Source organism: Pogoniulus pusillus, chromosome 27 (assembly GCF_015220805.1).
Source record: "Pogoniulus pusillus isolate bPogPus1 chromosome 27, bPogPus1.pri, whole genome shotgun sequence".
Lineage (NCBI taxonomy): Eukaryota > Metazoa > Chordata > Aves > Piciformes > Lybiidae > Pogoniulus > Pogoniulus pusillus.
Genome location: NC_087290.1, coordinates 9,722,632 through 9,748,196, shown reverse-complemented (window position 1 = coordinate 9,748,196; position 25,565 = coordinate 9,722,632). Strand labels below are relative to the sequence as shown.

The following is a 25,565-nucleotide window of genomic DNA, read 5'->3' as shown; positions in this document are numbered from 1 at the left end:
AAGTCAGCTGAATTTTAAGCTTGAGTAATTCTGGGCTGATTAAACAGGCTGGCTCCAGACAGTCCAGGTTTTTCCCCTCCAGAATATACTGAAATGTAAGGATGCAGCCCAAACCATAAGATGTCTCTTAAAAGATTGCCTGGCACAATGCCTTTGCTTATACCACTGGCTTGAAGTGCAGCTAGCAAGATTTCCAGGCTGGAAAGAAGCAGCTGTGATGCCAAGGTGGTGAGGGAGTGCAAACAGCAACACCACAGGCCTCCTTTTGTGCAAATGTTGGGGCTTTGCATTTTTATTAATTTTTTTGTTGTTGTTGTGGGTTGTTTGTTGGTTTTTTTTCTCCTCACATGGTTTACAGCCATTTAAAATTTATAATCTACAGAAATTAAAACAGAACACAAACAAAAATATATCCTTAACAACTTCTGAAAGTCAAATATTAATTAACAGTTCTATTCTACCTGTAGCTGCAAGAGTCCATCCCCCCCTCTCCTTTCCTTCCTGTAGGGACAAGCAAAGGCCAGTCACAGGGATGGCCACAGCCTGTTGTGCTGGGGCTGTGTGGACCAGGCCTCCAGCCACTGTCCTAGGGGAGGTTCAGCTGTACAGAGTCTCCATCTGGAATGACAGAATGGTGGACAGAGACTTGGACACAAGTAACAAATCAGACACACAGGGATCTGTTGTGCAGTCAGATCGAAACCTCTGCCTCCTTGCTGGGTCCAGGGCCATGACAGCTGCCTGGTTGTTTTCTGCAGTGCTGTTTCCCTTCTGTTTAGCTGGTAGTCAAGAGGAGCAGGGTCTGGAGTGTGAGCCCTTTGAAGGGGGACTGAGACCTCCCCTCCTTCAGTCGTTTTGCTGGTGTGGGGCTGGCAGGCACTGCCTTCCCCGGGGAGGTGGGCTTAGGATATACCTGGTGGATTGGTGGTAGGTGGCCAGCCTCTACCTGGAACAGTCTTAGTCGGGAGGGTAAAGGCAATGCTGCTGTCAGAAGGGATACACTTGGTCACTTCTCATCCATCTCCATTTGGCACAGGAGAGCACAGGGCCAATGCAGTCAGAGAGTGAGGGGGCTTTACCCATGAGAACACGGACTCAGCTCACAGAGCGAAAGGTTTCGTGTCCCAAGTGGTACCAGCACCCACTTGTGAGTGCTGGAGGGTAAGGGACATAACTGGGAGCCAGGCACTCAGCCAGAGCACAGCCTGGCAGCACAGGCATGTGGCACTCCTGCCTTGGGACGTGGCACAACAACTCATGACATCAGGCCTAGGGGTCAAGAACTGGGGCCACTAACTAAAATAGACCTGAGCTGGCTGAACAGAGCTAACCCAGCAGCAGCTGCCTTGTCAGAAAGAAAAGAAAGAAGCACTTCTGCCTTCAGTAGTGAGGGTCATGAAGGTTTTGCTCCTGTCATCCCTCTGTGCTGGTTTCCAGGCTGGGTGCCCATCCAGCTGCTGCAGAGCACTTGCCTCCAGCAGCCTGGATGCCAATGAAGCAAGGCCATGTGCTGCCATTTGCCTGATGCCTGGGGAAGGCCAAGGAAGGAAACAAAAAATTCCCCATTCTTGTGGCCAAAGCAGGAACATTGGAGCCCAGGCAGGCTCTGCCACAGGGCACAGCCAGTGTTGGCAGTCCTTGTGGCAGTGCTGGGCTGGCAGATATGGGTGTACAGAAACAGCAGGGACCCTCTTGCCCACCCTGCCAAGGAAAGCGTGGGATCCATGTGCCCTGATGGGGCTCCATCGATGCGCAGAGCTGGGGTCGGCCTGTGACAGAGGAAGCAGAGCTGCCCCTCAAGCCTGCCGTGGATCAAGACCAGCACAGCACCTCTGGTTCCAGCCTTGTGTGATTGGGTTATCCTCAGACGCTCCTTGGAGGCGAGGCTCAGCGAGGGAGTCACCGCCAGGCTGCATGCACACAGGCAAAGCACAGGACAGGGGCTGCAGAGGGGACTGGCCTGAAAACACCCAGAAGGGACATGGCTAGGAGCAAGCAGCAGCCTGCTCCTCTCCCTCCTGGTCACGGGTTTGGTCAGGCCAGAGCAGGATCCAGGCACGGGGTCCAAGGTTTGCGCAGGCAGCAAGCCAAAGCAGAGCTGGTTGTCACTGTCACTGGGGAGGGAAGCCTGTGAGCCACCAGCCTCTGAAGCCAGCTGGTGCTGCACATGCAGGTATGGAGCAGGGGAGCCGGGCAGCAAGAACAGGCACTCATGGGACGTTGCAGGCTTCAAGCTGGGTGAGACGAGGGATGCCTGGTAGGAGTGAGCAGGCAGAAAGGAGTCCAGGAGAAAAGTAGGCAAGGGAGAAGCCTGTGTCCACAGCCCTTGTCAGTCACTACCTCTTCCGTTGAACAAATATACAGAAAAACCAATTCTGAGCACAAGAAGGGACATCAGACACGACTACTTTACAGAGAGGCACGGTGCCTGGGAGGGACCGGGCCGCTGGTACGTGATTGTACAGGAGCTGTAGGTGGCACCCTCCGGGGTCCAGGCCAGTCTCCCTGGGGAGCTGCGATCCAGTCCGTGTCCCCCAGCAGGCGGCTGGGAGCATTTGCAGCTGGTGCCTTCTTCCTGCAGGCTACACGTCCGTGGAGAAGTAAAGTGTGTTGCGTTTCAGCTCAGTGAAGGAGATAGGAGGATGCTGCAGGTAGTAGAGAAGAACTTGGACCTGTAGCAGGCAAATGGGAGGTGTTAGATCAGAAAGAGGCAGAGATGCCAACTCCCAGCTTGTCTCTCTGCAAGACACATCCAGCAGAGTGACCAACCCACCCAGGCAGGCAGATAAACCATTCTGCTCCCCACCCTAGGGGCGCTGGTGCGGGCTGCATCTCCACACTGCCCGCACAGCTCTTACCTGGGCCATCACATCGTGGGACCAGATGTCAGAGGCCAGGGTGAGGTGTCCCTTGCTTTCTCCCTCTGAGGGTCTCAGCAGTGTTGGCCCAAAGACTGTGGCCAGGTTGTGGAGAGACATTTTGTTGATAGGCTCCTTTTCAGCGACTCTGCAGGGTACAGAGGGAGGCACTGTGAGCCCCTAACGCTCTCTGGAGTGGGGTAACCACGGCAATGTGGGAGATGAGTGCTGGTCTCCCCTTTTCCCAGCCCCAGTAGGGACCTCCAGCTTGCCATTGCCCTTCACAGCCTCCAGAAAACCCAGGTGCAGGGCAAGGAGCTCTGCCCCTTTCGTGGCCTCTGCCGGAGCCGCGGGGCCTGGCCGGGAGCCCCGGGTGTGATGTGGCAGCAACCAAGCCCTTGCTTATGTGCTGTGAGGCCTCCACCCTTCCCGAGCCCCGGCTGGGTACCAGCAGCTCCCCACCAGCCCGGGGCCTCCCTGCACCCACTCCCCCCAGGGCGACCCCACGGGAGCCCAGCCAGCCTGCGCCGAGGGAACCAGGGCCACAACATTGCCATGTTAGGAGGCAGCTGCGCTCCCCGGCACAGGCTGCACGGTTGAGCCCTGGCCAGGGGAGCAGATGTGGGAACTGGCTGTGCCCAGTTCTCAGGATGGAAATGGATTTTTTCCTTCCCCACTCCCCAGCATCAATCACTTTTTCTGTTAGGTTTTAGCCAAACCAGAGAGGGAAAAAAGGCTTCATATGCAAGTAACATGAGCTGCAAGTCCCGGTCCCAAACTCATGGGCAGCTCTGATCAGGCTCTGCATGCCACACTACACCCTGCTCACAGCACTGTGCCCTCCTCCATGGGCTTCTGGCCCCCAGCAAGCCCCAGACTTGTCTATCCTCAGGTTCAGATGGGCTTCTGAGCCAAAGGAAGGGCCAGCAAACCACACACTGCTGCGTTTGCCCTGGGACGAGCAATGAAGGTGTCACCTGCAGCTTTGGGACATGCCCACAAAGCTGTCTCTGGGTCTTGGCTACCCACTGCAGACAAGTCACAGGGATTATTTCACCTTGTTTTGCAGGGGCTGCTGCTGGACTGGTGGGAAGGGATGCAGCACTCAGTTTTCCTGCTGAAGGGGACACTGCACAGCTCCCAGTTGAGGCCAGCCGCTCCCCACAGAGAGCCCCTCCAACCAGCTGAGCACTGGCTGTGGCAGCCAAGAGCTGTACCTTGCCAGAGGATGTATGCTGCCTGCAGAGCTGACCCACATCAGCAACCCTGCACTGCACAGCCCCTGCTGGCACAGTGGCTCTGGAGCTGCTCCATGGGGCAGAACAGCTCCAGGATCCCTCCAACAACCTACAGGGCCTTTGAAGAGGAGCCACGGGGAGCCAAGACCAACATCTGCCAAAGGGACTCACAGTGTGCCAGGTCCCAGCCTGAACAGAACCCTGGCAAACATGCTGGAGCCCAGGGAAACAGGACAGGTGGGACACACTTGGGGCTGCACCCTCTTGGAGACGCTGGGAGAGGAAAGGGCCACTGCCTCCTGCCCAACACCGAGCTGCTGTTGTTGGCCCTGACTGCTGCCCACAGCCCAGCTCTGCACCAGTACAGCACCATCTGCCTCCAGACTGGGATCAGCCTGCAGCAGTGCAGGCATCACAGGAATCAGCAGCTCTAGCTCACAGACCTGTCCTGCCCCCAGCCTGCACTGGGCAGTACCCCAGAGCAGCATGTCCAGCCTTTACCTTTTCAAGTGCTCCAGCAGGAAGAGGAAGGTGATGAGGTTGGGGTCGGGCAGCGAGCGGAGAAGGTGCATCATGCAGTTCTCCTTGGCAGCAGGATCCGAGAGGGCTGGAGACAAGGAGGGAGAAGGCTTAGGACAAGGGCTGACGACACCTTGTGCAGCAGTGGGACCCACTATGGCCAGATGCCTCCCAGCAGCACATGCATGAGTGACTTGTCCTGTCCCACAGGGCTCTCTGCCTGCACCCTAGGGAACAGCACTCTGAGCCCTGACCTGGCCTGAAGCCAGCAAGGGCAGCCAGGACCATGTGAGTTGAGTTGGGCAGCTCCCCTGGGAATCTCCCACCCTGGAGCAGGCAATGCCAAACAGAGCTATGCCAGGGCACCATCCCCTTCCCCACCCCCCAGCCCTTACCAATGCCCTCCATGAAGGCAGGGTAGAGTCTGTCAGTGAGGAGGGGCTCAGGCAGCTCTCGGAAGTACAGCTTCAGTGTGCCGGCGATGGCATTGATGTCCATGTCACTCAGCATCACCAGGATGTCCTTGTTATCTGTCCAGAGAGCACACACCTGTGTCACCTCCTTCCCCTCTGGGTCTCAACCCAGTGTGTCACCCCAGCTACCCAAGTGGGCTGGTGGCTGGAGGGCAGGGACAGCACTGCTGAGTGCACAGCTGCATCTCCCTAGGCTGGGACAGGGAAGAGCCCAGCAGCTCCTGCCTGACCAGGCTGAGGGATGCAGAACAATCTGCAAATCCATTTGCAGTACTGCCCTGACTCAGAGTCTCCCAGGAGTCAGCCAGGCAGCTCAGAGGCACCAAAGCACAAACAAGGCTGGGACCTCTGGGAGTTTCTTTTCCAGCTTCACCTTCCTCACCCCCATCCACCTCCTGGGCATCCTGGCACATTTTGCACACGTGCAGTGCAATAACCAGACACTGGGCTTGCAGGGCAGGGGACAAGGCAGAGTCTCAGTGCCTGTGAACTCTCCCACAGGCCCGTGACAGGAAGGGCTGCCACTGCTAAGGGCACTCACTTGCATCAAAGACAGCTTTCAACGCCTGGATGTCAGTAGCAACACCAGAGATCCTGTAGATGCCAACCTCTTCGATGCCCCTCTTCTCCACCTCCTCGATGCACTGGCGCACGATGTAAGGCACCTTGGAGCGCTCACGCCTGGCATGGGAAGCACAGCCATGAGCAAGGACACCCAAGTGACACCATGGTGGCCAGGGAAAAGCCCCAGGGCAGAGATAGGATGGATACGCTGGGTGGGAAGGATGGGGCTGGTGAAAGAATGAGCAAGTTCCTTGGCACAGAGCAAAAGCCATACTCCCTGGCACTGGTGACAGCAAGGGGACACGGTGCACGGACTAAGCAAGGGGACACGGTGCACGGACTAAGCAAGGGGACACGGTGCACGGACTAAGCAAGGGGACACAGTGTAGGGACTAAGCAAGGGGACACGGTGTAGGGACTAAGCAAGGGGACACGGTGCACAGACTAAGCAAGGGGACACGGTGCACGGACTAAGCAAGGGGACACGGTGCATGGACTAAGCAAGGGGACACGGTGCACGGACTAAGCAAGGGGACACGGTGTAGGGACTAAGCAAGGGGACACGGTGCATGGACTAAGCAAGGGGACACGGTGCACGAACTAAGCAAGGGGACACGGGGCACGGACTAAGCAAGGGGACACGGTGCACGGACTAAGCAAGGGGACACGGGGCACGGACTAAGCAAGAGGACATGGTGCATGGACTAAGCAAGGGGACACGGGGCACGGACTAAGCAAGAGGACACGGTGTAGGGACTAAGCAAGGGGACACGGGGCACGGACTAAGCAAGGGGACACGGGGCACGGACTAAGCAAGAGGACACGGTGTAGGGACTAAGCAAGGGGACACGGGGCACGGACTAAGCAAGGGGACACGGTGTAGGGACTAAGCAAGGGGACACGGTGCATGGACTAAGCAAGGGGACATGGTGCATGGACTAAGCAAGGGGACACGGGGCACGGACTAAGCAAGGGGACACGGGGCACGGACTAAGCAAGAGGACATGGTGCAGCCCCACATCCACGGTGACCAGCAGGGATCAGCCACCTCAGCCCCACACATACTTTGTCACCACACTGATCTTGACCCCGAAGACTCCAGTCTGTTTTTTGGACGGAGTCCTCTTCAGGCTCATGTCTCTGCTTGTGAACTTCATGGAGAACTCCACCTTGATCTGCAGGAGACAGGGTGTGAGTTCCAGCAGCCCAGCCCTGGCCCATCACCTCCATGCCAGATGAAGGGATGGCACAGCCCCAGGGAAGGGGCTGCAATGATAGCTAGGGGCTGTGGGTCCCTGTGGCCCACTTACCCCATTCATCTCAATCACGTCCATGTGCCAGTTCTTTGTCTGCACAGCCTGTGGGTCCAGCTGCAAGGAGACATGTTGTGTGAGCTCCATGGGGACACAGCCCTGTGCCAGCCCCACTGCCACCCCCGAAGCCCCAAACCCGAAGATAGGTGTGGGGCACAAGATGTGCTCTTCCCTGGCCAATGTGCCGTTCATGGTAGGAGGATGGAAAGATGAAGGTCTTGAGGTCCCCTCTGGCTGTGTCCTGAAACAGGGTGGGCTCAGCCTGCCCACCCTGCCCCTCCCTGAGCCCCTGTGAGGCAGAGCTTTAACCCACACCCAGGCAGCAAGGAATTTCCAAGAAATTAGGACTATTTCTGGCGGCAGATTGATGAAACAGAACTAGGGCAGCATTCTCTGTGCAGAAAAACAACATCTCCCCATAGCCAAGGCTATTTATAACCCCTGGGAATGACAGGCTCTGCTATTTCTGGCTTTGGGGCTAGCAGGGGACTCGGTGATGCTGCCCCAGCACCCAGCAACAGTGGCAAGGTGCTGGCATTGCCAAGGCCCCAGCACGTGCTGCGGCGGGCAGCGGGCCCCAGAGATGGGCAGAGGTGGCTGCAGTGCCTTTCAGGCCTTTCTGGTCCCCAGCTGGTGGCATTGATCTGGTCCCATTGATCCCTATAATGCACATGGCAGGCAATGGGGCACAGCCCGGCACTAACGTCCCCTCGGGGAAGGGGATGGAAGAGGCTGTGGGGGCTGGCAGGGGCTGGGGGGGCTCCCAGGGCTGCGTGCAGGCAGCTGCCAGGGGAGGCCAAGCACACGGGGTCACTCCACAAGGACACGGGAGACTCCTGCAGCTGCTGGGTTGGGAGACGCTCCAGGCGAGTGCCAAGATGTCCAGAGCTGCTGCTCCAATCATGGAACTGCCATTCCCCTGCTCCAGTTCCTGGATGCCCATGAGGCCACCACATGTCATGACTGGGGGGCCCCTGGGGTCTATCACATCCCTTCTTGCACACAAAGATCCCAAACTCCCAAGGAGAGGACTGAGCTGCCCTGGCTTCGGCAGAGACCCAGCATCATGGCGTCAGCCCACACTCAGTCCAGTTTCATAGTGAGCCTGAGCAGCTTGTCAGTGACCACAGTGTCATGGGAAACGCTGGGGCCTCCAGCATGGCCTGAAACAGTGCTGGTCTCCAGCACAGCCTGGTACAGGAATGGCTCCAGACATAGAGCCCTCCCTGGTGCTTCAGTCTGGTGCACAGAAGAGCCCAGCGAGTGCCAGGCCACTTCTTCCTTGCCAGCCCTGCGGCAGCTGCAAACGGCAGCAGGGGAAGTAGGAAGAGAAGGAGAGAGGCTGCAGCTGCCCTGGGCTCCCATGGGACCTTGCAGCAGGTTTGGACACCAGGATCACGAGGCTGCAGCCAGACTGCTGCCAACTCCAGCCCTGCCGATTCCTTATGTCCCCCTCCAATGCTGCTGTGTGCCCACCACGGCCATCGCCAACCCAACGCAGCCTGTCCCATGGGATTTTCACCTCTCTTCCCCACACAGCCCCACTCCACTCATGGCAGGGCAGCATCCAACCCTGCAAGCCCCGGGCAGAGCAGCAAAGCCCTTCACCCCCAGCCAGGCTGAGAGCTGTGGGCCTCCTCTCTTTAATTGCAACCACCCCATACGCCTTCCACATCCCCTGGGTCCCCCCAGCCCTGATGGCCCTGGCAGCTCACATCTGGAAGGGCTTTAGCAGGGCTCTGAAGAATGCTTTAATAAAAGCCAGGTTGGCTGCTGCCAGCACCATGGACCTTACCCTGAGCACACCACCTCCTCCCAGCCAGGCAGAATTGTCCCCTACCTAGCTCCCTGCAGCAGCCAGCAGGGCCCTGAACTGGGGCTGATTCAGTCAGCACCACTGCCCAGAGTTCCCTTGCACCCCAGAGCTCCTCCAGCCCTGGCACTGGCACCCTGTGCCACAGGCAGCACTGCCATGCTGCCCGCTCCCTAGGGAAAGCAAAGCCACGGCCAGTGCTGCAATTTCAGGCGTGGGATGACAGACTGGAACAGCCACCCACAGAGCCAGAGGCAGCTCCTGCCCACACAGCACTGGCAAACATCCTGTCACAGCTCCCACCACCATCTCCTTCTCCTCCAAAGGGAGCTGTATTGCTCCAGTGTGACATGAGGATGTCCTGGTCTGGCCTGGGAGCCCCAAGGAACAGCCTCTGTGCCAGCAATATGGCACAAGTGACATGGTGCTGTCACAGCTGTCAGCTCCTCTTTGGCAGATCAGCCTGTGCCTAGGGAAACTGCTTAGCCAGGTCACCAGCACCTCTCCAGGCTGCTCTCTCCTGCAGCTCAGGGGGCTCTCAACAGTGCTGGTCTCCATGCCCAGACCAGTACCTGCTGCAGTGCCACTCTCATGCATGGTGCAGTGAAACCCACCCTGCTCCCACCCACAGGAATGGGCCATCATCCTGTCTTCCCAAATTATCCAAAGGTGCTAGCTTGTAGGACAAGGCCCCAGGTTCCAGAGAAAAAGGTGTCAGCACTGCCCACAGTGAGCATCCTGCCAGGCTTGCAGCACTGTGCATTCCGGGGAGGTTTCAGTGGCAGAGTGACCCTCCCAAGTCTTGCTAGTGTTTCCCCCACTCTGCAGCCACTGCCTACTGCTTGTCTCATGCACAGGACAACTCTGGACACAAAGAGATAAGACAACATCCTGGAATTTTGTCCTCAAGGCACCTGAGACATGCACCGTGGATACAGCTCCTGCGTGGGCAGCAGCAGCCAAGACAGACCCAAGCAGCACCGGGTTCCCAGGGCTCCCAGGTGAGGATGGTTCCAAACCCACCTGGTGGCTAAACAAGGCCCTGAGCACTGGGATGCTGCAGTAGGGCAGGGGCTGCCAGGCTGGGCATGTCCTTTCCTCACACCTCACACCCATGAGGTCACCTAGCGCTCAGCCTGAGGTGAAGCCATCAGGAGCAAATCAGTGACTCAGTCGGTGAGGACATCTCTGCCATGGCACCGGGGAGCGAGATCCCAGGGGAGATGCTACGACCAGGACTGCTTCCCAGCAGTGTGGCACCCATAGCCTGGCCTCCCAATGCTGCCCCAGCTCCAGAAGCCAGACCTCCGTGCCAGCAGCTCCATCCCTAGGGAACAGGCAGTCCCCGAGCTGCTCCATGCCATGGGGGGCAGAGCAGCCCCCACGCCAGCAAAAGATGACAAGAGCAAAGCACAGTCCCCCAAAGCAGCAATTTGCAGCTCTTTCTGAACACTGGGACCAGACCCAGATGGGGACACATCCTGCTCCTGCACCCCCAGTGCCTCTCAGCTGGCAGAGAAACCAGCAGCCATGCTGGGGGTGTGTGGGGCTGGGAAACAAAACCCCTCATGTTTTGACCCAGCAACAGCCGGCGGCAGCACAGTCCTCGCTGTCCCTTAATCCCCTCTGCGGGAGCAGCGGCGGCGGCACAGAATCGAGGTTAATGCCGCTGCGTCACAGGCAGCCCTGCTGCCCTGCCAGCCCCGCTGCCCTGCCAGCCCCGCTGCCCTGCCAGCCCCGGCCCCGCCGCGGCCGAACCGAGCCCCCGCAGGCCCCGGCAGCTCCTCTGCACAGCCACAGCCCAGCCCCCAGGCAGCAGCTCCCCACACAAGGGGACCCCACAGTAGGAAACCCCCGGAGCCCACCATGAGATCACAGGGACTTCAGTCTGTCCTCCCCAAAGCACGGGCAGCACTGGCTGATGCGGCTGCTAGGTGAGGGGAGCCTGGATGGACCCAGAGTGAGTGGGCTGCAGACCAAGCAAGAGGGGATACCCTGGCACGGCATGCTGCACCCCAGCTCAGCCAGCCCCCAGGCAGTGCTGCCCTTCTTCTGGGAGGGTTCCCCACCCTCCACAGAACTCCCAGTGCAAACGGCTCAGCCCTCTCAGCACCCCCAGCACAAAGAGGCAGAGGGAAGGAGGGAAGCAAGCACCTCCAAACTGCTCACAAGAGCTCCCAAAGCACTCAGTACAGCCTCCCTGCTCCCTGCACAGACCTCACAGCCCTCTGCCCACAGCCCCTGGCAGCACAGGCCCCACAGCCCCACCAGCCAAGAAACCACCACGTACAGCCGAGCCCGGCGATACGGCAAAGCCCTACCAGAGCCTGTTTGGTGCCCACCACCATCCCACCAAGCCGTCCCCGCACCCCGAGAGGCACCTTCTGCCGGAGCAGCTTGCTGCGCACCCTGCCCCAGAGCCGGGCACCCGTGTTGGGGGGACGCTTCCCCTCGGCCTCCTCCACGCCGCGCTCCGGCCGCTCGCCCACGGGGCCAGGGCTACCCTCTGGCTGCACCAGCACCTCCGTCATCGCGAGGACCGCTTCAGCTCCGGGGACACAAGACGAAGGCGGCCGGGGATGGCTTAGGACAGCACCCACATCCCTTCTGCTCCAGGCGGGAGGTCAGTGGTGGTGGTCGGGGCGGCAGGGACCAGCCAGCGGAGCCCAGCTGGGGCAGCGGAGACGCGAGCGGGCAGGGCTCATCTTCAGGGTGTGAGGCAGGCTGTCGAGAGCAGCTCGGCAGCCCCAAAAGCCTCCCTCCCCCTGCGAGGAAGTGACTCAAAGGCAGCCCCCCCCCGGCGGCCCCCACGCGTTTAACTCTCGCTCTGCCGCCCGCTGCCGCTCGGGAAGGCTGAAGGGGTTCTCGGCCTCCCGATGCCGTTATCCGCTCTTATCCACTCATATCCACCACTGTTTTCCACCCGTATCCCTTTGCCTCTATCCACTGTTCTCCGCTATGCGCTTCCCAGTGCCCGCTACGGCCCCAGGAGCCATCGGCACTCTCGGCCACAGCATTCCCGGCTCCACGGAGGAGGCAGGCTGGCTCGCACAGTCTCAGCATGGGGGGTGAGACCTTTAGGGTCTCCTGTCATGCCCAGGGACAGGCAGGGACCCCTGCCTTAGCCTGCCCTGACCCTTGTCATCACCACTGCCAGGGGGTGATGTGGTGGGGCAGGGCTGTAGGGGTGCAGGTCCCCCAGCCCTGTAAGGGTCTCTGCCTGCTGCTTCTGACAGGAACATGGTGAGGAGCAGGTTCTGGGGGGAGACTTCCACTGCTTCCCAGCCCTCAACAGCCCCCCAAGTCCTGCAGGGGCAGGTCTGGGGAGCCCAAATACCACAAATTTTTGCCTCTGGAGCCTTTGCCAGCCCAGCAAGTGGGACAGACAGATGGGCAGCTCCTGCCTGCAGGCATGGCAGGCACTGTGCCCAGGACAACACAGGCTCTGCTCCTGCCATCACATCCCCTGCACATCAGATGTGATGAAGAAGGGGCTGCTCCTTTCTGCCCATCACCCTGAGATCCCCTTCATGCACCTACTTCCACCTCCTTGCTCAGTGCATGATGGTCAGATCCTGCTTCCTCCCTCTACAAAGCAGGCACAAGTGCTTGCAACCTGCTCTGCCCACCTCTACCATCCGTCTGCCACTCTGCCACAGCACCAGTGCCAGCACCCACTGGACACAGCCCAGCTGCTAGGAGTGACTGCGACAGCTTGGAGCAGGGCTGAGGCCTGCAGTGCCAAGGACACAAGCTCCCCATAAGAACACAAGCTCCACTATGGCACCTCTGCCACAACCATGGCACATCCCAGCCTTGGAAACCACATGCAAAATGGGGTTAACAACAACAAAAGAGGGATCATGCCAACTAGAAGATGCAGTGGAGCTGTACCCATGCCCAGATGCACATTCCCACTGAATACTAGCTGAATCAACACAGCACAGGGTGTCCACCCTCCACCAGCCACAGGGACAGAGCCCAGGGTAGGGATCTGACCCTCACCAAGCTGTGGACCCCTCAAGGCTAATTTCCAAGATGCTCAAGAGAAAGTTGGTGCCAACCCTGGCCCGTCCATGGACCAAGTCACGTCCTCTGTGTCAGCAGGACATGACTCCTACCCGTGGCACCTCTGCAGCCTCGGGAGGCCCCCGCTGCTCCCTGTACACTGACCCTCTCCCATCAGTTTTTGGTGACACTAAGCTACTCTTGTGTCTGACCCATGTGCCTGGGCCATCACACTAAAGCTGTGCAGTGGGCACAGCACCAGCTGCAGTGGAGTTTTTGCCATCCTGGCAGTCCCCCATCACAAATACAATGAGCCTTTGCCAGCTGCTGATACCAGTATTCCATGTCTCCCACTCCTTCTGCTAGCTGGAACCAGCGGCAGCTCATGATGAGCCCAGGGACTGGCTAAGGTAAGGACCGTCTAGGGCAGCATCTCTGCCTGAACAGCTCAGGTTAAAGGGCAAGGGACAGCACTGAGAATGGGCCACAACCCACAGCCCCATGAGCAGTGCTGCCCATCCTGCCTGTAGCCATGCTGTCCATCCCTGCCCTGTCACCCGCCCCACTCCTCGGGCAGGGGCTGAGCTGTGGCTCTGGGTGATGGCAGGACAGACCCAGCCCTGATACTGCTCCATCCAGCCAGGTCCTCCTTGTGCTAAACAGTCCCGGAGGCTTTTCTCTCTCCCTTTCTTCCCCAAACCTTTCGCATGGCGAGGACAAGTTGTGCTGTCCCCATCCCGACCTCCGCATCTCCCAGCGTGACTCATGTTTGTTGACCCAGGCTATTTCCGAGAGCACAGCTGGGCTGATCCCCATGGGACGTCGAGCCCCTTCCCTGCCCCAGCTCTGCTGCTTGGCCCAAAGCCACCCCCACACTGCTGCTTCCATGGGGAGAGGGCACAGACAGGTGATTTGGGATACAAACAAGCTGGTGGTGAAGCCAAGCTCCCATCTTCCACCCCATGCCTGGTGTGGTGCCATCTCCCTGCAGTGTCCATTTCCCAGCAGCATTTATGTGCTGCTCCCTGCTCCCCTGGGTGCTGCCTGCAGCCACTTTCCCACAGAGCAGTCAGCCACATCAGGCCCTCTGAAGTGGCCTCGTGTTGAGGGCTGCATCTCAGGCGTGACACTGTCCCCAGCACAGTGGTAAAGGCAGGTGGACCAGGCGTCCCCACCAGGAAAACACAGCAGCATCCCCATCCTGAACTGTTCCCCACTGCCCTGGGCCTTCCCTGCAGCCTGGTCAAGGGAGGTGATGTGTGGATACAGGGGCTGCGGGCTGTCTGCCTCCCAGCTCCATCTCCCTGGTCTTGCTCACCTGGGAGGATCCCAGGGCAGCCAAGGCCTCCATCCTCCCTGCCTGGCAACCGCCAATCAGGGGCTGCTCTGCCGTTGCCTTGGAAACGCCTGTTGCCATAACAGCAGCTGATGGAGGCATAGGGGAGGCAGATGGCAGCAGAGGGGGCAGCCAGGGCTGGCAGAGAGGGATGGCCATGGCTGGCAGGGAGGGACAGGGACTGCATGCTCAGACCCCTCCCTGGAGTCAGAGCACAGAGGGCAACAGAAGGGAAACAATTCCAGCCTAGCTGAGACTGACGCATGTCTGGAACTGGTCTGTGGCCACCTCTGTAAGATCCTCTCTCACTTCATCACACCTCCTGCGGCCACTATGCCCCAGGACTATCATCCACATGGTAATGCCCATCCACCTTTCTGCCTTCAACCTGGAGCTGCAACATCTATGCCATGTTCCCATAAGCCAAGCTGCCTGTCCATGCTGTCAGGCATCTCCCATTCCATGCATGACTCCCAGCCCAGGCACCCAGCCCCAAGCAGTCCACTGTTGGGTGAGAGGATGCCCAAAAGCCTCAGTGCATACCTGGATCTGCCCTTTGCCCATGATCTTGTCCACGATTTCGTTGTTGTCCTTGTTAAGCTTAGTCTTATCATAGCACTTCTCGTAGCAGAGTATGCGCAGGGACTGGGAGCCCTCCAGCTCAATCTCAAACTCCTAGGGCATTGAGGGAGAGTGGCTCAGCCCCAGCACTCCAGAGCAGCTCTAAAACTGGGCTTGGAAGGGAAAGGGGCTGGCAGAGCCCTCTCCATGCATCCCACCCCACTCTCACCTCATTCCACTGTGGCTCAGTGGTGTCCCGGAAAACTCTGGTCTTGGCTTTGCTGACAAAGTAGCCAAAGGAGTCCACCTCCAGCGTGCAGTAAAGGTCTGGGGGAGCAGACACCACTCAGCACCCAAGGAACATCCCCACCAGCGCCCAGGGGACCACTGCGGGCAGAGCAGGGCCACATGCTGGACCCCAGCTCTTCCCAACACACCAGCCCCTCCAAGCAAGGGTGGGCACCCACACTCACTGGCAGACTGCTTGAAGCCCTTGGCAGAGTGGACGATGACGTGCAGGAACCCGTAGAGCCCGGGGGACTCATCATCTGCAGTGGGGAGAGCAGAGGCCCTGTCAGGGCTCGGCTGCCATCTCCTGTGTCCTGGGGTCAGTGTGCAGGGTGGTTGTCCCCAGGGCAGCCTTTGCCACAGTGAGTACTAAGGGATTGGTGACACCAAGTGTCCCCAGCCCCTTGGAAGGCTGTCCCTAAGGTCTGGAAGAGGACACATATCCCTTACTGCCGATCACCCTTGTTAGACAGCCCTGAGGGAGGGTCCCAGCGAGGCTGGCTGAGTCTTGCCCTGGAGACACTCTGGTCTTGCCCAGACCGTGTGGCTACTGGAGAGACCCCAAAACCAGCCCTACGTTGCCATCCAGGATCTCTCTGCCTGGCAGCCCAAATCTGCTCCGGCAGTGCCACCTGGTGGGTGGCTGTCCCCTGCACAGGCAGGGCACCCGAGCACGGCTCCCACAGCTCGCCGCAGCACCATCTGAACGCAAAGAGGGACCCAGAGACCGCTCACCGTCCTTATTGCTGGTGACCGGGATGTTGTGCACAGTGCGCAGCTTGAAGCAGGATCCCGTCAGCACCTGCAGCTCCACTGAGCTCAGCACAAAGGCCTGGAGGTCTGGGAGAGAGGACAGCAGAGGAGGTTCAGAGGGACACAGCCACCACTTGCCATGGGGACCGGAGAGAAGTTTGCAAATCTGAAGGACCTCTTTGTGACCCCCAGAGGGGACAGGAGCCCCAGGAGGACCTCATCTGCCTCAAACTTACCCTTTTTCTGCAGTTTCTGAATGGCTTCCCTCCACTCAGACCTCTCATAGTCGGATGACAGCAGGAACAGATAGCTCTGGAAGAGAGAAGGTGATGCAGCAGGCTGTGCCAGGCAGGGCTGAGCCCGGCCCCCCAGCCCAGCCTCCTCACCTTCCCGTTGCGGTTGTGGATGCGGAAGGGGATGGCAGGCGAGTTGAGCAGCAGCCAGAACTCGTTCTCAAACATCTTCTTCTTGAGGCGCTCGATGGCTCGGCTCTGCCCCTTGTTGGCTTTCTGCAGGCAAGGAGAGGACAGCAGCTTTCACAGCTGCCCCCACCCCTGACCCAGAGGAAGGCACCCACCTCAGCCCAGCAGCCGGTGCCACACTCTTCGATCATCCTCACCCTCCACTCACCTCCTTCTGCACCTCGCTCTTGATGGCTGAGATCTTCATCTTCATGTCCTCCAGCTCGTGGTCAGGGATGACATGGACCTGCGGGCAGTGCTCCGACTCCTCCGGCGAGGGGAACACCAGGTCGGCCAGGGGCACATACCACTTGCAGTCGTACTGCTGGTGCTTCCTGCGGCCGGGGCGTGGGCACTGATTGATGCCTGAGCCCCTCCCCAGCACATCCCCTGACCCTCCAAACAACAGCGGGGCTGTGACACATCCCCTCTGTGCCCAGCACCCTTCTTACCCCACTGCTGCCTTCTTCAGCTTGGCGCAGAGCAGCACGTCGGTGAAGAGGAAGACGTGCCGCAGCTTCCGCGAGCCCTCCGACAGCTCCACCAGGAAGCCATCCTTCACAAGCTGCCGGGTCTGCGGGGCAGCAGGGCTGGCATCAGGACAGGCAGGGAGCAAAGGCCAACAAACCTCAGGGGATGGACGCTCCTGACCCTCTCCATGGCTCAGCCACCAGGAGCACAACGAAGTCCATGTCCTCTGGGTGCTATCTTGAGCCCCATAAGCTCAGTGGGGTGCCAACAAGCAGCAAAGACCAGCTAGATCCCTAACCTTGCACCCAGGACTGCATCTAGAGAAAACCCTTCACCTACTGGCCAAGCATCATGGAATTCCTCAGGGTAGAGACACCAGCCAGAGGCTCAGCCCTCACCCTGTGCCCAAGTACTGCCCACCCCGCTGGCTCACCTCCCCCTTGGGGGTGGTGACTGCTGTTCTCCGGGGATCAATGTCCTCATTGATGCTGGAGAGGAAGTTCTGTGAGATGCGGAGGGCGTCCTGGAGCAGTGGGTAGTCAGGGTGGTCAGCAGGGGTGTGCTTGAGGAGGTCCTGGAAGGGCACAGGTGCAGGTGAGCAGTGTAAACGCACTGGGAGACTCTCCAGCAGCACTCCCCATGGCTGCGGGTCCCCAGGAGCAATGTGGACAGAGCTCTCCACTGCCTCCCACCCCGGGACTGGCATCACACTCACGTGCAGGACGAGGGTGCTCCGTGTCACCCGGTCAATGGGTTTGTACAGCAGCGCTGCAGGAAGAGAGGAGGTGTCAGCAGTCACCCACCACCAGGGCCTCAGCACCCTTCCTACCCATGAGAGCCAGCACCTCATTCTGCAGGACAAGGAGGGGACACTGGATGCCGAGAGACCTGCTAGGTCTGCACAGAGCCTTGGACAAGTGTCTGGGATTCATTCCACATGGAGCCAGTGACAGATGGACCATTAAGGTACTGCCAAGAGCCAGGGCTCAATGCCATAGCCCATCAGAAGCAGGAGAAACCATGGCTGGGCTGGTGTGTGGAGCAAGGACAGAGTGCAGTGCTGACAGCTGCCCAACATGCAGCTGCCTTGATTCTGGGGGCTGCACCTGAGGGGTTTTGCCATGGGTCCTTGCAGGGTCTCACTAGAGTGACAAGCCCAGACAACTGCTGCATGGCACATCCCACGTGCTCTGCTCCAGCCATCACCCTGCATTGGCAAGGTCTGTCCTGCAGCAGGGACACAAACTCAGCCACCATGTCCTCTCCCCTCTGCTGCCACAGGTCACAGGTGGCAGAGGGGCCATCATGAACACTGCCTCTGCCCTAGACGCAGGACGTCCCCACCATGACTGTGCCAGCACATCCCCCTCTGGGTGAAGAACTTCCCCAGGCACGACACAGGCACCATCATCACCAGCTTCCTGCATGGTGGCTCTGGAGCAGAAGTGCCACTTGTCACCCCCAGCAGCTTTTTCAGTTTCCCTCTTGGCTCAGCAGCAGGTCTCATCTCTGCCTTGCCCTCACCAGCCCATGGACACCCCCAACCTGCCCTAGGTGCAAGGGGAACCCAAGCTGCTCCAGTGGCCACAAAATCCCCACCTACAGAGAATGCAAGGGCCAAGCCATCATCCCAGCACCACTGCCCCATGCTCCCCCCATGACTGCATGTGAGGCTCTGTCAGGCTAAGGGGCAGAGCTGCCCCACACAGGGCACAGATATCCCCTCTCTCCTGCCTTCCTCCCCAGCAGGAAACCAGTCCCAGGGATCGTTCCAAGGCACATTTTGCCCCAAGCACCTGGACCCTCCTCCTCCTTCTCCTCCTCCCTGGCTCTTTGGGCACAGAGGGGCTCCCCATGCCCAGCCACTCGCATCTCCTTGGGCTGCCTACAGCCAGGATGATGCCTCTGGGTTTTCCTGTCTCTCCAAAGCACTTCCCCAAACTGCCAGAGCCAAGCATGACCAGGCACTGGGCTGCAGGAGAGGGAAAGGTGCTGCTTGCCCCCACCCTGCAATTTTAGCCATGCTGGGCACCCATCCCCCTTCCCCCATAAGCTGCTGCCTCATGGCATTGAGACCCGAGAGAGGGATGCCTCCTTGTCCTGGCAAACAGGGAGTCTGTGCTCAGGGTGGGGAGAGGGGGGAGATGCAGGGCTGGACTCTGAACCAGAGGCTGCATTCCCCATTACTCCATGGCCCTGGTCCCTGCAGCAGCCAAGAACAGCCCTGCTCCGGGGTGGAGGGGGCAAGCATGGTGTACCCCCCTGTCCCTCAACGTAGATCCACAGGGAGGATGCACCCTCCTGCTGCCACGGCTACAGACACACAGAGAGAGCACCGAGGAGCCCCGGGAAGAGCTGTCCCGGCACAAGGGAGGGGCATGAGGCTCCTCACCAGCACCTGCTGGTTCCACCAGCCTGGGCCGGGCAGACTGGCACGCCCAGTGCCTCCGGTCCCCAGCCGCGGGGAGAAGGGCACTTCAGCCCCACGACACTCACAGCCTCCAGCAAGCAAACAGGGACTCCTCTCTATCACCGTCCCCACCGCGTAGCCCAGGCAGAGGGGGGTGCCTAAACCATCCCCTAGCCCTTCGCTGTCCCGTTGCCACACCAGCCCTGCCGGGCGCGGAGGGGGAGCGTGCGGCGGCGTGTGCCGGAGCCAAGATGATTCAACAGAGCCTGGAACAAAGACGCTCCCAACTTCAGGCTGCAGAGCACGACGCAGCCTCCACCCCCCAGGCAAGGGCAGCCAGCCCCGGGTCAGCATCCCCGCAGCACCGCTCCCCCACTGGCACCCCCGTTCGGAGCCGCCCCCCTCGCCTCACCGTAGGTGCAGTTACAGCAGAGACGGAGGATGATGAGGATTTCCATGGCAGCTCTGTCTCCACGCAGCCATCTCTGCCGCTCCGTGGCAGCTCAGCCCGGCTGCGGCACAGCACCGGCCCCTCAGCACGGCTCTCGGCGCAGCCGGCGGGTGGGGAGGAGCGGGTGGGCAGGGGGTGGGGGGCTGCTGCACGCCCCCCGCATCCTAAAGAGCTGCCTGTGTCCCCCCCACCTCCCCGCTGGCTGCGCGCACGGGCACACAAAGGGCTCCGCGCTCAATAATTCATCGGCGGCAGTCCCGCGCTCAGACAAAGGCTGCGTCCCCCTCCCCACCCCCGTGCCCGCCGTACCCTCCATGGTGACGGATGTGTGGCTCTCCTTCGAGTCCTTGGGGCCCTTCACCTTCAGCTCCTAGGAAGGGAAAGGCTCATCAGAGCAGCTCACCGGGGGGGCTGAGGTGGGGAGAAAGGGCACTGCTCAAGGTCATAGGGGTCCACACACACCCCTTCCTGCACCCTGAGATCTCCACTCAGCCCCAGCCTGGCCGTGCTAGAGGCCACACATGGGTGCTGGGGTGGAGGTGTGGACTGCACGAGATGCTGCCTGGCCAGAAGCAACTCTGGCAGTGCCCAGCAGATCCATGGGGGACCCTGAAGCAGAGCACCCAGCCCCACAGCAGCCTGGGGAGGCTGTTGGTACCACCACGCTGACCAGCCCTGCTGCAGAGGGCTGGGGAGAACAGGGAGTCAGGCTGCAGCCACAGAGCTCCAGGTTTTTACAGGGGAGCCAGGCATTCAGGTGCAGCCAGCAAGAGATGAGCCACAGGTGCCTGGTGCCCAGCATCACACTCACTGGATGGGAAGAGCAGATGCAGGCTGCCCCAGGACCCCAGAAATGACAGCAGCTGAGGCTGAGCCTGACCTGACCTTGCCCAAGGCATAGGGCAAACTCCTGCAGCACTCAGAGACCACCACTCTCAGCACAGCTACCAATAGCCCTGCCCCTGGGACAGTCCCTGAGAGTCCCCAGGGCAGGGGTGGTCTCCAGAGGGCAGAAGTGGTCAGCTCGACCATGAGGACACCACTCTCTGCCCACTCCCCCCAGCACAGCCCTAGCCCAGCTCACCTCTGAGATCTTCTGGAACTGGTAGTTGCTCTGGCTGCACTTCTCTGCCGTCTCCAGTGCGATTTTGTAGTTATCCACAAAGGCCTTGTAGACTCCCAGCTGGCTGGCCTGTGGGGAGTGGGGGTTAGCCAGGCACCCAGTGGGATGCAGAAGTCCCTCCCCTGCCACGTGAGTGCTCAGGCAGCCACCAAGGGGATGCTGTACAAAGGTGTCCCTTCCTGGCCAGACCACAGCCAGCTGCGGAGGGGGTCACAGGCTTGGTTCTGCCAGGAAAGCTCTCATCTGGGGCAAGACGGTGGGGCCCTGTGCTCCCCAAATCTCCAAAATCCAGCAGAGAGGTACTGAGCACCTGGACAGCAGAGGCTGACGCTACAGCCATTTCCTGGCACCCTTTGACTTGCGCTCTCCTCCTTCTTTCTGCCATGGGCACAGCTTCACTGCAAGTCCAAAGCAGTGGCAGGACCCAGAGCATGACCATATGGAGACACCACTGCAGCACTCACAGACATCAAAGAGGCAGCGAGCTCCTGCCTCTGCCCAGAGGGTCACACATACACCTGGGCTCTTGCTATCCCCGTGGTAAAGCTACACCACACACCTGCTATGGTTGCATCAGGACTGCCGTGGCAGCACTGGGCATCCCCACTGCAGCAAGGGGCACGGAGGCTGTGCTAACTCCCGTCTCAGTGCCTGCTGCAGGGAGGGATGCAACAAGTCCCATGGCCACCGATGAGCACATGGCAGGGGATGAGGTGAGTCACACCATGGGGCCAAGGCCCACAGCATGGTGCTCCTCCACTTCCAAGCAGAGCAAGCCCTGGGAAGGCACATACCAGCTTCTGGAAGAGGTGACCCATGGTGATGTTGCTGTCCCACTGCTGCACCTTTGGGCACAGGCTGTCATAGAACTCCTTGTGGATCTCATAGATGTCCTGGATCTTGTAGAAAATGGTCTCAATCTGCTGGAGGGTGAGGACAGGCTGCGACGTAGTGGCTGTGGCCTTCAGTGGCTTCATAGGCTGCCAAAGGGGAAGGGAGAGTGTTTGAGAGGAGGGCTGGGAGAAGGATGGGGATTTGATGTGGCAGCAAGGGCTTCCCAGGATAGGTCCCAGGTGGCAGCTGGACCAAGGGGCTGCTCCCAGCTTGTGCATCCCCACAGAATTCCCTGTGGTAGTGGTGATCCCCATATTGTGCAACCATGTCTCCACCACAAGGACCAGTGAGGCCACAAGAGGAAGTGGGGTTATAAATACCTCCCCAGCAGGCAGGCTGTGAGCAGGGGGAAGCAAGATGGGGCCAGCCAGGTCAGAGCAAGACTGCCTCCAGCATGGCTCTTGAAGCTTTGCTTGATACCTAGGTAGCACCCAGGACAGGCCTGCCTGGGGGAGGCTGTCCAGGAAGAAGTTACTCCTTCCTTCCTTCCTTCCTTCCTTCCTTCCTTCCTTCCTTCCTTCCTTCCTTCCTTCCTTCCTTCCTTCCTTCCTTCCTTCCTTCCTTCCTTCCTTCCTTCCTTCCTTCCTTCCTTCCTTCCTTCCTTCCTTCCTTCCTTCCTTCCCTCTATCCATCCAGCCACCCACCCATCCATCAGAGAACATCCCTGGAACAGAGTCTGGGATCTGTGCTCACCAACAAGAGGGCCTCCAGCTGGTTGATGTAGATCTCCTCACTGGCCAGGAAACCTGAGAGCACCAGCTTCCGCATCTCCAAGCCTTTGCCAGCATCTCGCTCACCCTGTGCAACACAGACAGGAGCCTGCTTGAGCCAGAAAGTGGCAGGAGACCCCTGATCCCACCTGCCCACCCCAAGACGAGCACAAGTCCCCACCAGCGCTGGGAAGCTCCGTGGCAAGGGCCAGGCACACGCCCGCTGGGCGGCACAGCCAGGCTGGAGCCAGCTAGGAAGCCACGAGCTGTGCTGGCTTTGGTCCTGTCCCTGCTCCTGGCTGGCCAGGAGCCCAGCACTCCTGGCGGCGCTCCAGGGTGGTGTGCAGCAGGGCAGGACTCTCCCAGGGCAGAGTCCAGAGGCACCGGTGAAATCATGCCTGGCAGTGGATGGTGCTGCCATGTGATTCAGCACCACCCTTTTCCTCTGCAGAGGTTTTCCTGGGAAAATGCCACTCCAGTGGTCACTACCTGGTGGCACTCAGGCAGGTCCTGGGCTGTGCAGGGGCCCACTGCTGGCGGCTCAGCTCACATCTAGGTCTGCTGCTGGACCAGTGCTCTGGTGGTGTGACCCTCCTGGCAGCGAAATGCATGGCTGGGCTGGGGGGCTCTGGGACACTCAGCAAGGCTCTGTCAGCACCCAGGCATAGGTACCCCAGCCCCTGGCCTGCCTTGAACACAGGGTGTGTCTGGGCCTCCTTGCTTAAATACCACACTCAGGAACTAGGCTTTGTCACCTAGACATGGGCCAAGCAGAGCCATGGGGGCACCAGCTGCTCCAGGCAACAAGGCATTCAGGTCAGTTTGGGGGTATACTGGTCCTACATCACCTCTGCCCACTATTGCCAGTCCTGACTGTTGTGCTGGGTGGGTGCTGGTAGCTGTAAACACTAGGAGGGCACAGCCTCTGGATGGGCATGGCTGTGGATCAGCAGCTCCCTGTTCCATTCTGGCTTCCTCCAACCAGCCCTGGGACCTGCTTTGGGGTGCCCACTCCACAGGTCCCTGCCGGGCTGCACCACCAAAGCCAGACCACAGTGACTAGTGCAGGAGAGAGGTGCATGGGGGGGCAGCTTTTTGCGCTGGGAACTAGCGGGCGCTCTGCCACCCATTAGTCATGGGCTCTTCCTGCTTCCCCAGGCCTGGGCCCTGTGCAGGAGCTGGCGAGATAAGGAGCCCCTCCATGCCCAGACCTGCAGTGCCCCGTGGGGACAATGCCAACTGAAACCCCAAGTAAGGTCCAGTGGCCACCCCATGCAGGAGATGACATGGAGAGAGCTGGAGGCACCCCCAGCAGGGCGGGTGCAGGGAAGTTTCTGGGCTGTGCCCAGGAGCACAGCCCTGGGGCTGCCCCCCTGCACTGGGATCTGGGGCCATTTAGGGGTTGCTGGTGGCTGTGCGGTGGGGCAATGGCAGAGTGCAGTCCAGCCCCTTCCTGAGCATCCGGCACAGGGTCTGCTGAGCAACACGGCCCCCAGCGCTCCCCAGCAGAACACGTGGCCCCCGCTCCCCCGTGGGAGGCGTGCTGGGTGCTCACCCCACTCTGCACAAGCACCCGCCGCGCCCTGCGCCCCGGATGCCTGGCACAGCCCTGCGCCGTGCCGCCAGCCACCGGCAGTACTGGGCGAGCAGTGCGGCTGCAGTGATGCCCCCACTGCCCCCCACCGGCACCCACCGTGCCCACCCAGGAGCCGCGCTGAGACCTGGGCATCACTAGCACCAGTAAGATGCCCTTCTCCCGCCAACCCTCTGCCCAGCATGGGAGCGGGGTCCCCCCGCCGCCCACCTTCTCGCCGGCCGAGAACGGAGACGCGGGGCTGGTGGGGGTTCCAGGCTCGGAGTCATCTTCATCCTCCAGCACTTTATCCAGGTACCCTATGGCCTCCTCTTCCTCCTCCATGGCCGGCGGGGCCGTGGTGGGCAGAGAAGACCCCGCGAAGCTGTAGGCGAGGGGCTCACACGGCCGAGCCGAGCCAGCCTGCCTCAGCCCTGGCCACCGGCCACCTCCGCGGGATGAAAGGAGCCATTACGGGATCCCCGGTGCTCCTGCCTGCCCCGGCCCCGGCCTTCAGCCCCGGCGTCGGCAGACGCTCGCGGGGCGGCCGCACAACCGCTCCCGAGCGCCGGCAGTGGCGGCGGCGGCAACTTGCGGGGTGCGCAGCGGAGGGGCAGGAGGGACGACCTGGCTCTCCCTTGGCCTCCGCTCACCCCCGGAGGGGCCGCCGGCGGTGGAGGGCCGCTGCCCGCCGCCCTGCGCCCCAGCCAACCGCTCCGCCCTGCTCTCGCACAGGAAATGCATCTCTGGGCGATGGAGGTGGAGCTGCCTTGCCGGCCCAAGTGCGGTCAGAGCTGGGACGTGCAGCAGCCGCCTTCCCCGAGCTGCTTCTCCCAGCGCTGGCAGAACTCGGCGTGCCCAGTGAGAGCCATTGTTCCTTGCCCCCTTGCCAGGCTGCCCGTGCCCTTGCCCAGCACAGCAGCCAGCAACGGGAAAGAAGCCATCCTGCCTGCCATGGCCCTCGGGGTTCTCTGTGTCCCTTGAGCAGGCAGGGAGTCGGACCACAGGGATTGCCACCAGTGAGTGATCTTGCAGTATCACTAGATCCCATAATGCGACCTTGCTCCACACCCCCGGAAGGGTTTCAGACCTCTCCCTGCCACAGAGGACACTCAGGCAGGGTAACACAGCTTAGGCATCTGCCTTCCTGCAGCGTCTGCCCCACGTCCCTGAGCTGGCACCTCCCATCAGCCTAACGACAACCCCGGGGCAGCCAGAGAGCGGGGACATGAGCAGCGGTGTGATGCCTGAGACGGATGTGATGGGCCTTGGTAAATGGGGCAAGAAGGGCTGGAGGAGGGGACACTAGTGCAAGAGCTGCTTCAGTAGTTCCTCCCGAGCTCCTCAGGAGCAAAAGGGGAACCAGCAGCCACATGTGCTCTACCCACAGGAGATGGTTCTTCTCCCTGTGCCTGTCCAAGCCTGGCACAAAATCCTGCTCTGAGAACAGAGCAAGGACACAGACACAGCTGTGTCCTTGCTGCAGCTCAGGTTTTGCCCAGCCTTTGCTAAGAGGGGTCTATGCCAGGTCCCCAAGACCCTACTTGTCACAGCCAGGTCTCCAAAGCAAGGAAAGATCCTTATTCAGGAGACAGACACCTATAGTGCCATAGTGCTGGACCACCATCCCACACCATGGCCATGGCTCTCAACATTTCCCAGGTGGGAGACAGAGGGACAGGCTGTGTCTGCTCCAATGACCATGGGTCCCAGACACAGTCACAACTTCCGCAGGAGCTTGCAAGAAG

The 25,565-nt window shown here is 60.3% G+C and overlaps 1 protein-coding gene across 7 annotated transcripts in view; it reads right to left on the bottom strand.

Annotated features, from left to right (window-relative positions):
• Nucleotides 1-263: 263 nt before the first annotated feature.
• ABR (ABR activator of RhoGEF and GTPase) overlaps nt 264-25,565 on the bottom strand; it is a 41,535-nt gene continuing 16,233 nt past the window's right edge. For 2 of the 7 annotated variants that reach the window (XM_064166539.1, XM_064166541.1), the window contains exons 3-23: nt 22,228-22,332; nt 21,435-21,620; nt 20,602-20,709; nt 19,827-19,887; nt 17,372-17,424; nt 17,090-17,230; nt 16,638-16,759; nt 16,355-16,520; nt 16,111-16,233; nt 15,961-16,036; nt 15,707-15,811; nt 15,151-15,231; nt 14,913-15,010; nt 14,666-14,797; nt 6,963-7,022; nt 6,718-6,827; nt 5,630-5,769; nt 5,011-5,145; nt 4,598-4,703; nt 2,859-3,006; nt 264-2,672 (exon numbers count right to left, since the gene is read on the bottom strand). In XM_064166539.1, coding sequence (XP_064022609.1) covers nt 2,583-2,672; nt 2,859-3,006; nt 4,598-4,703; nt 5,011-5,145; nt 5,630-5,769; nt 6,718-6,827; nt 6,963-7,022; nt 14,666-14,797; nt 14,913-15,010; nt 15,151-15,231; nt 15,707-15,811; nt 15,961-16,036; nt 16,111-16,233; nt 16,355-16,520; nt 16,638-16,759; nt 17,090-17,230; nt 17,372-17,424; nt 19,827-19,887; nt 20,602-20,709; nt 21,435-21,620; nt 22,228-22,332 — 2,346 coding nt within the window. In that variant the 3' untranslated portion in view covers nt 264-2,582. Of the gene's footprint in view, nt 2,673-2,858; nt 3,007-4,597; nt 4,704-5,010; nt 5,146-5,629; nt 5,770-6,717; nt 6,828-6,962; nt 7,023-11,159; nt 11,532-14,665; nt 14,798-14,912; nt 15,011-15,150; nt 15,232-15,706; nt 15,812-15,960; nt 16,037-16,110; nt 16,234-16,354; nt 16,521-16,637; nt 16,760-17,089; nt 17,231-17,371; nt 17,425-19,826; nt 19,888-20,601; nt 20,710-21,434; nt 21,621-22,227; nt 22,333-24,048; nt 24,545-25,565 lie in introns of those variants that run through there. The other 5 variants (XM_064166540.1, XM_064166542.1, XM_064166543.1 and 2 more) reach the window with 4 other exon arrangements.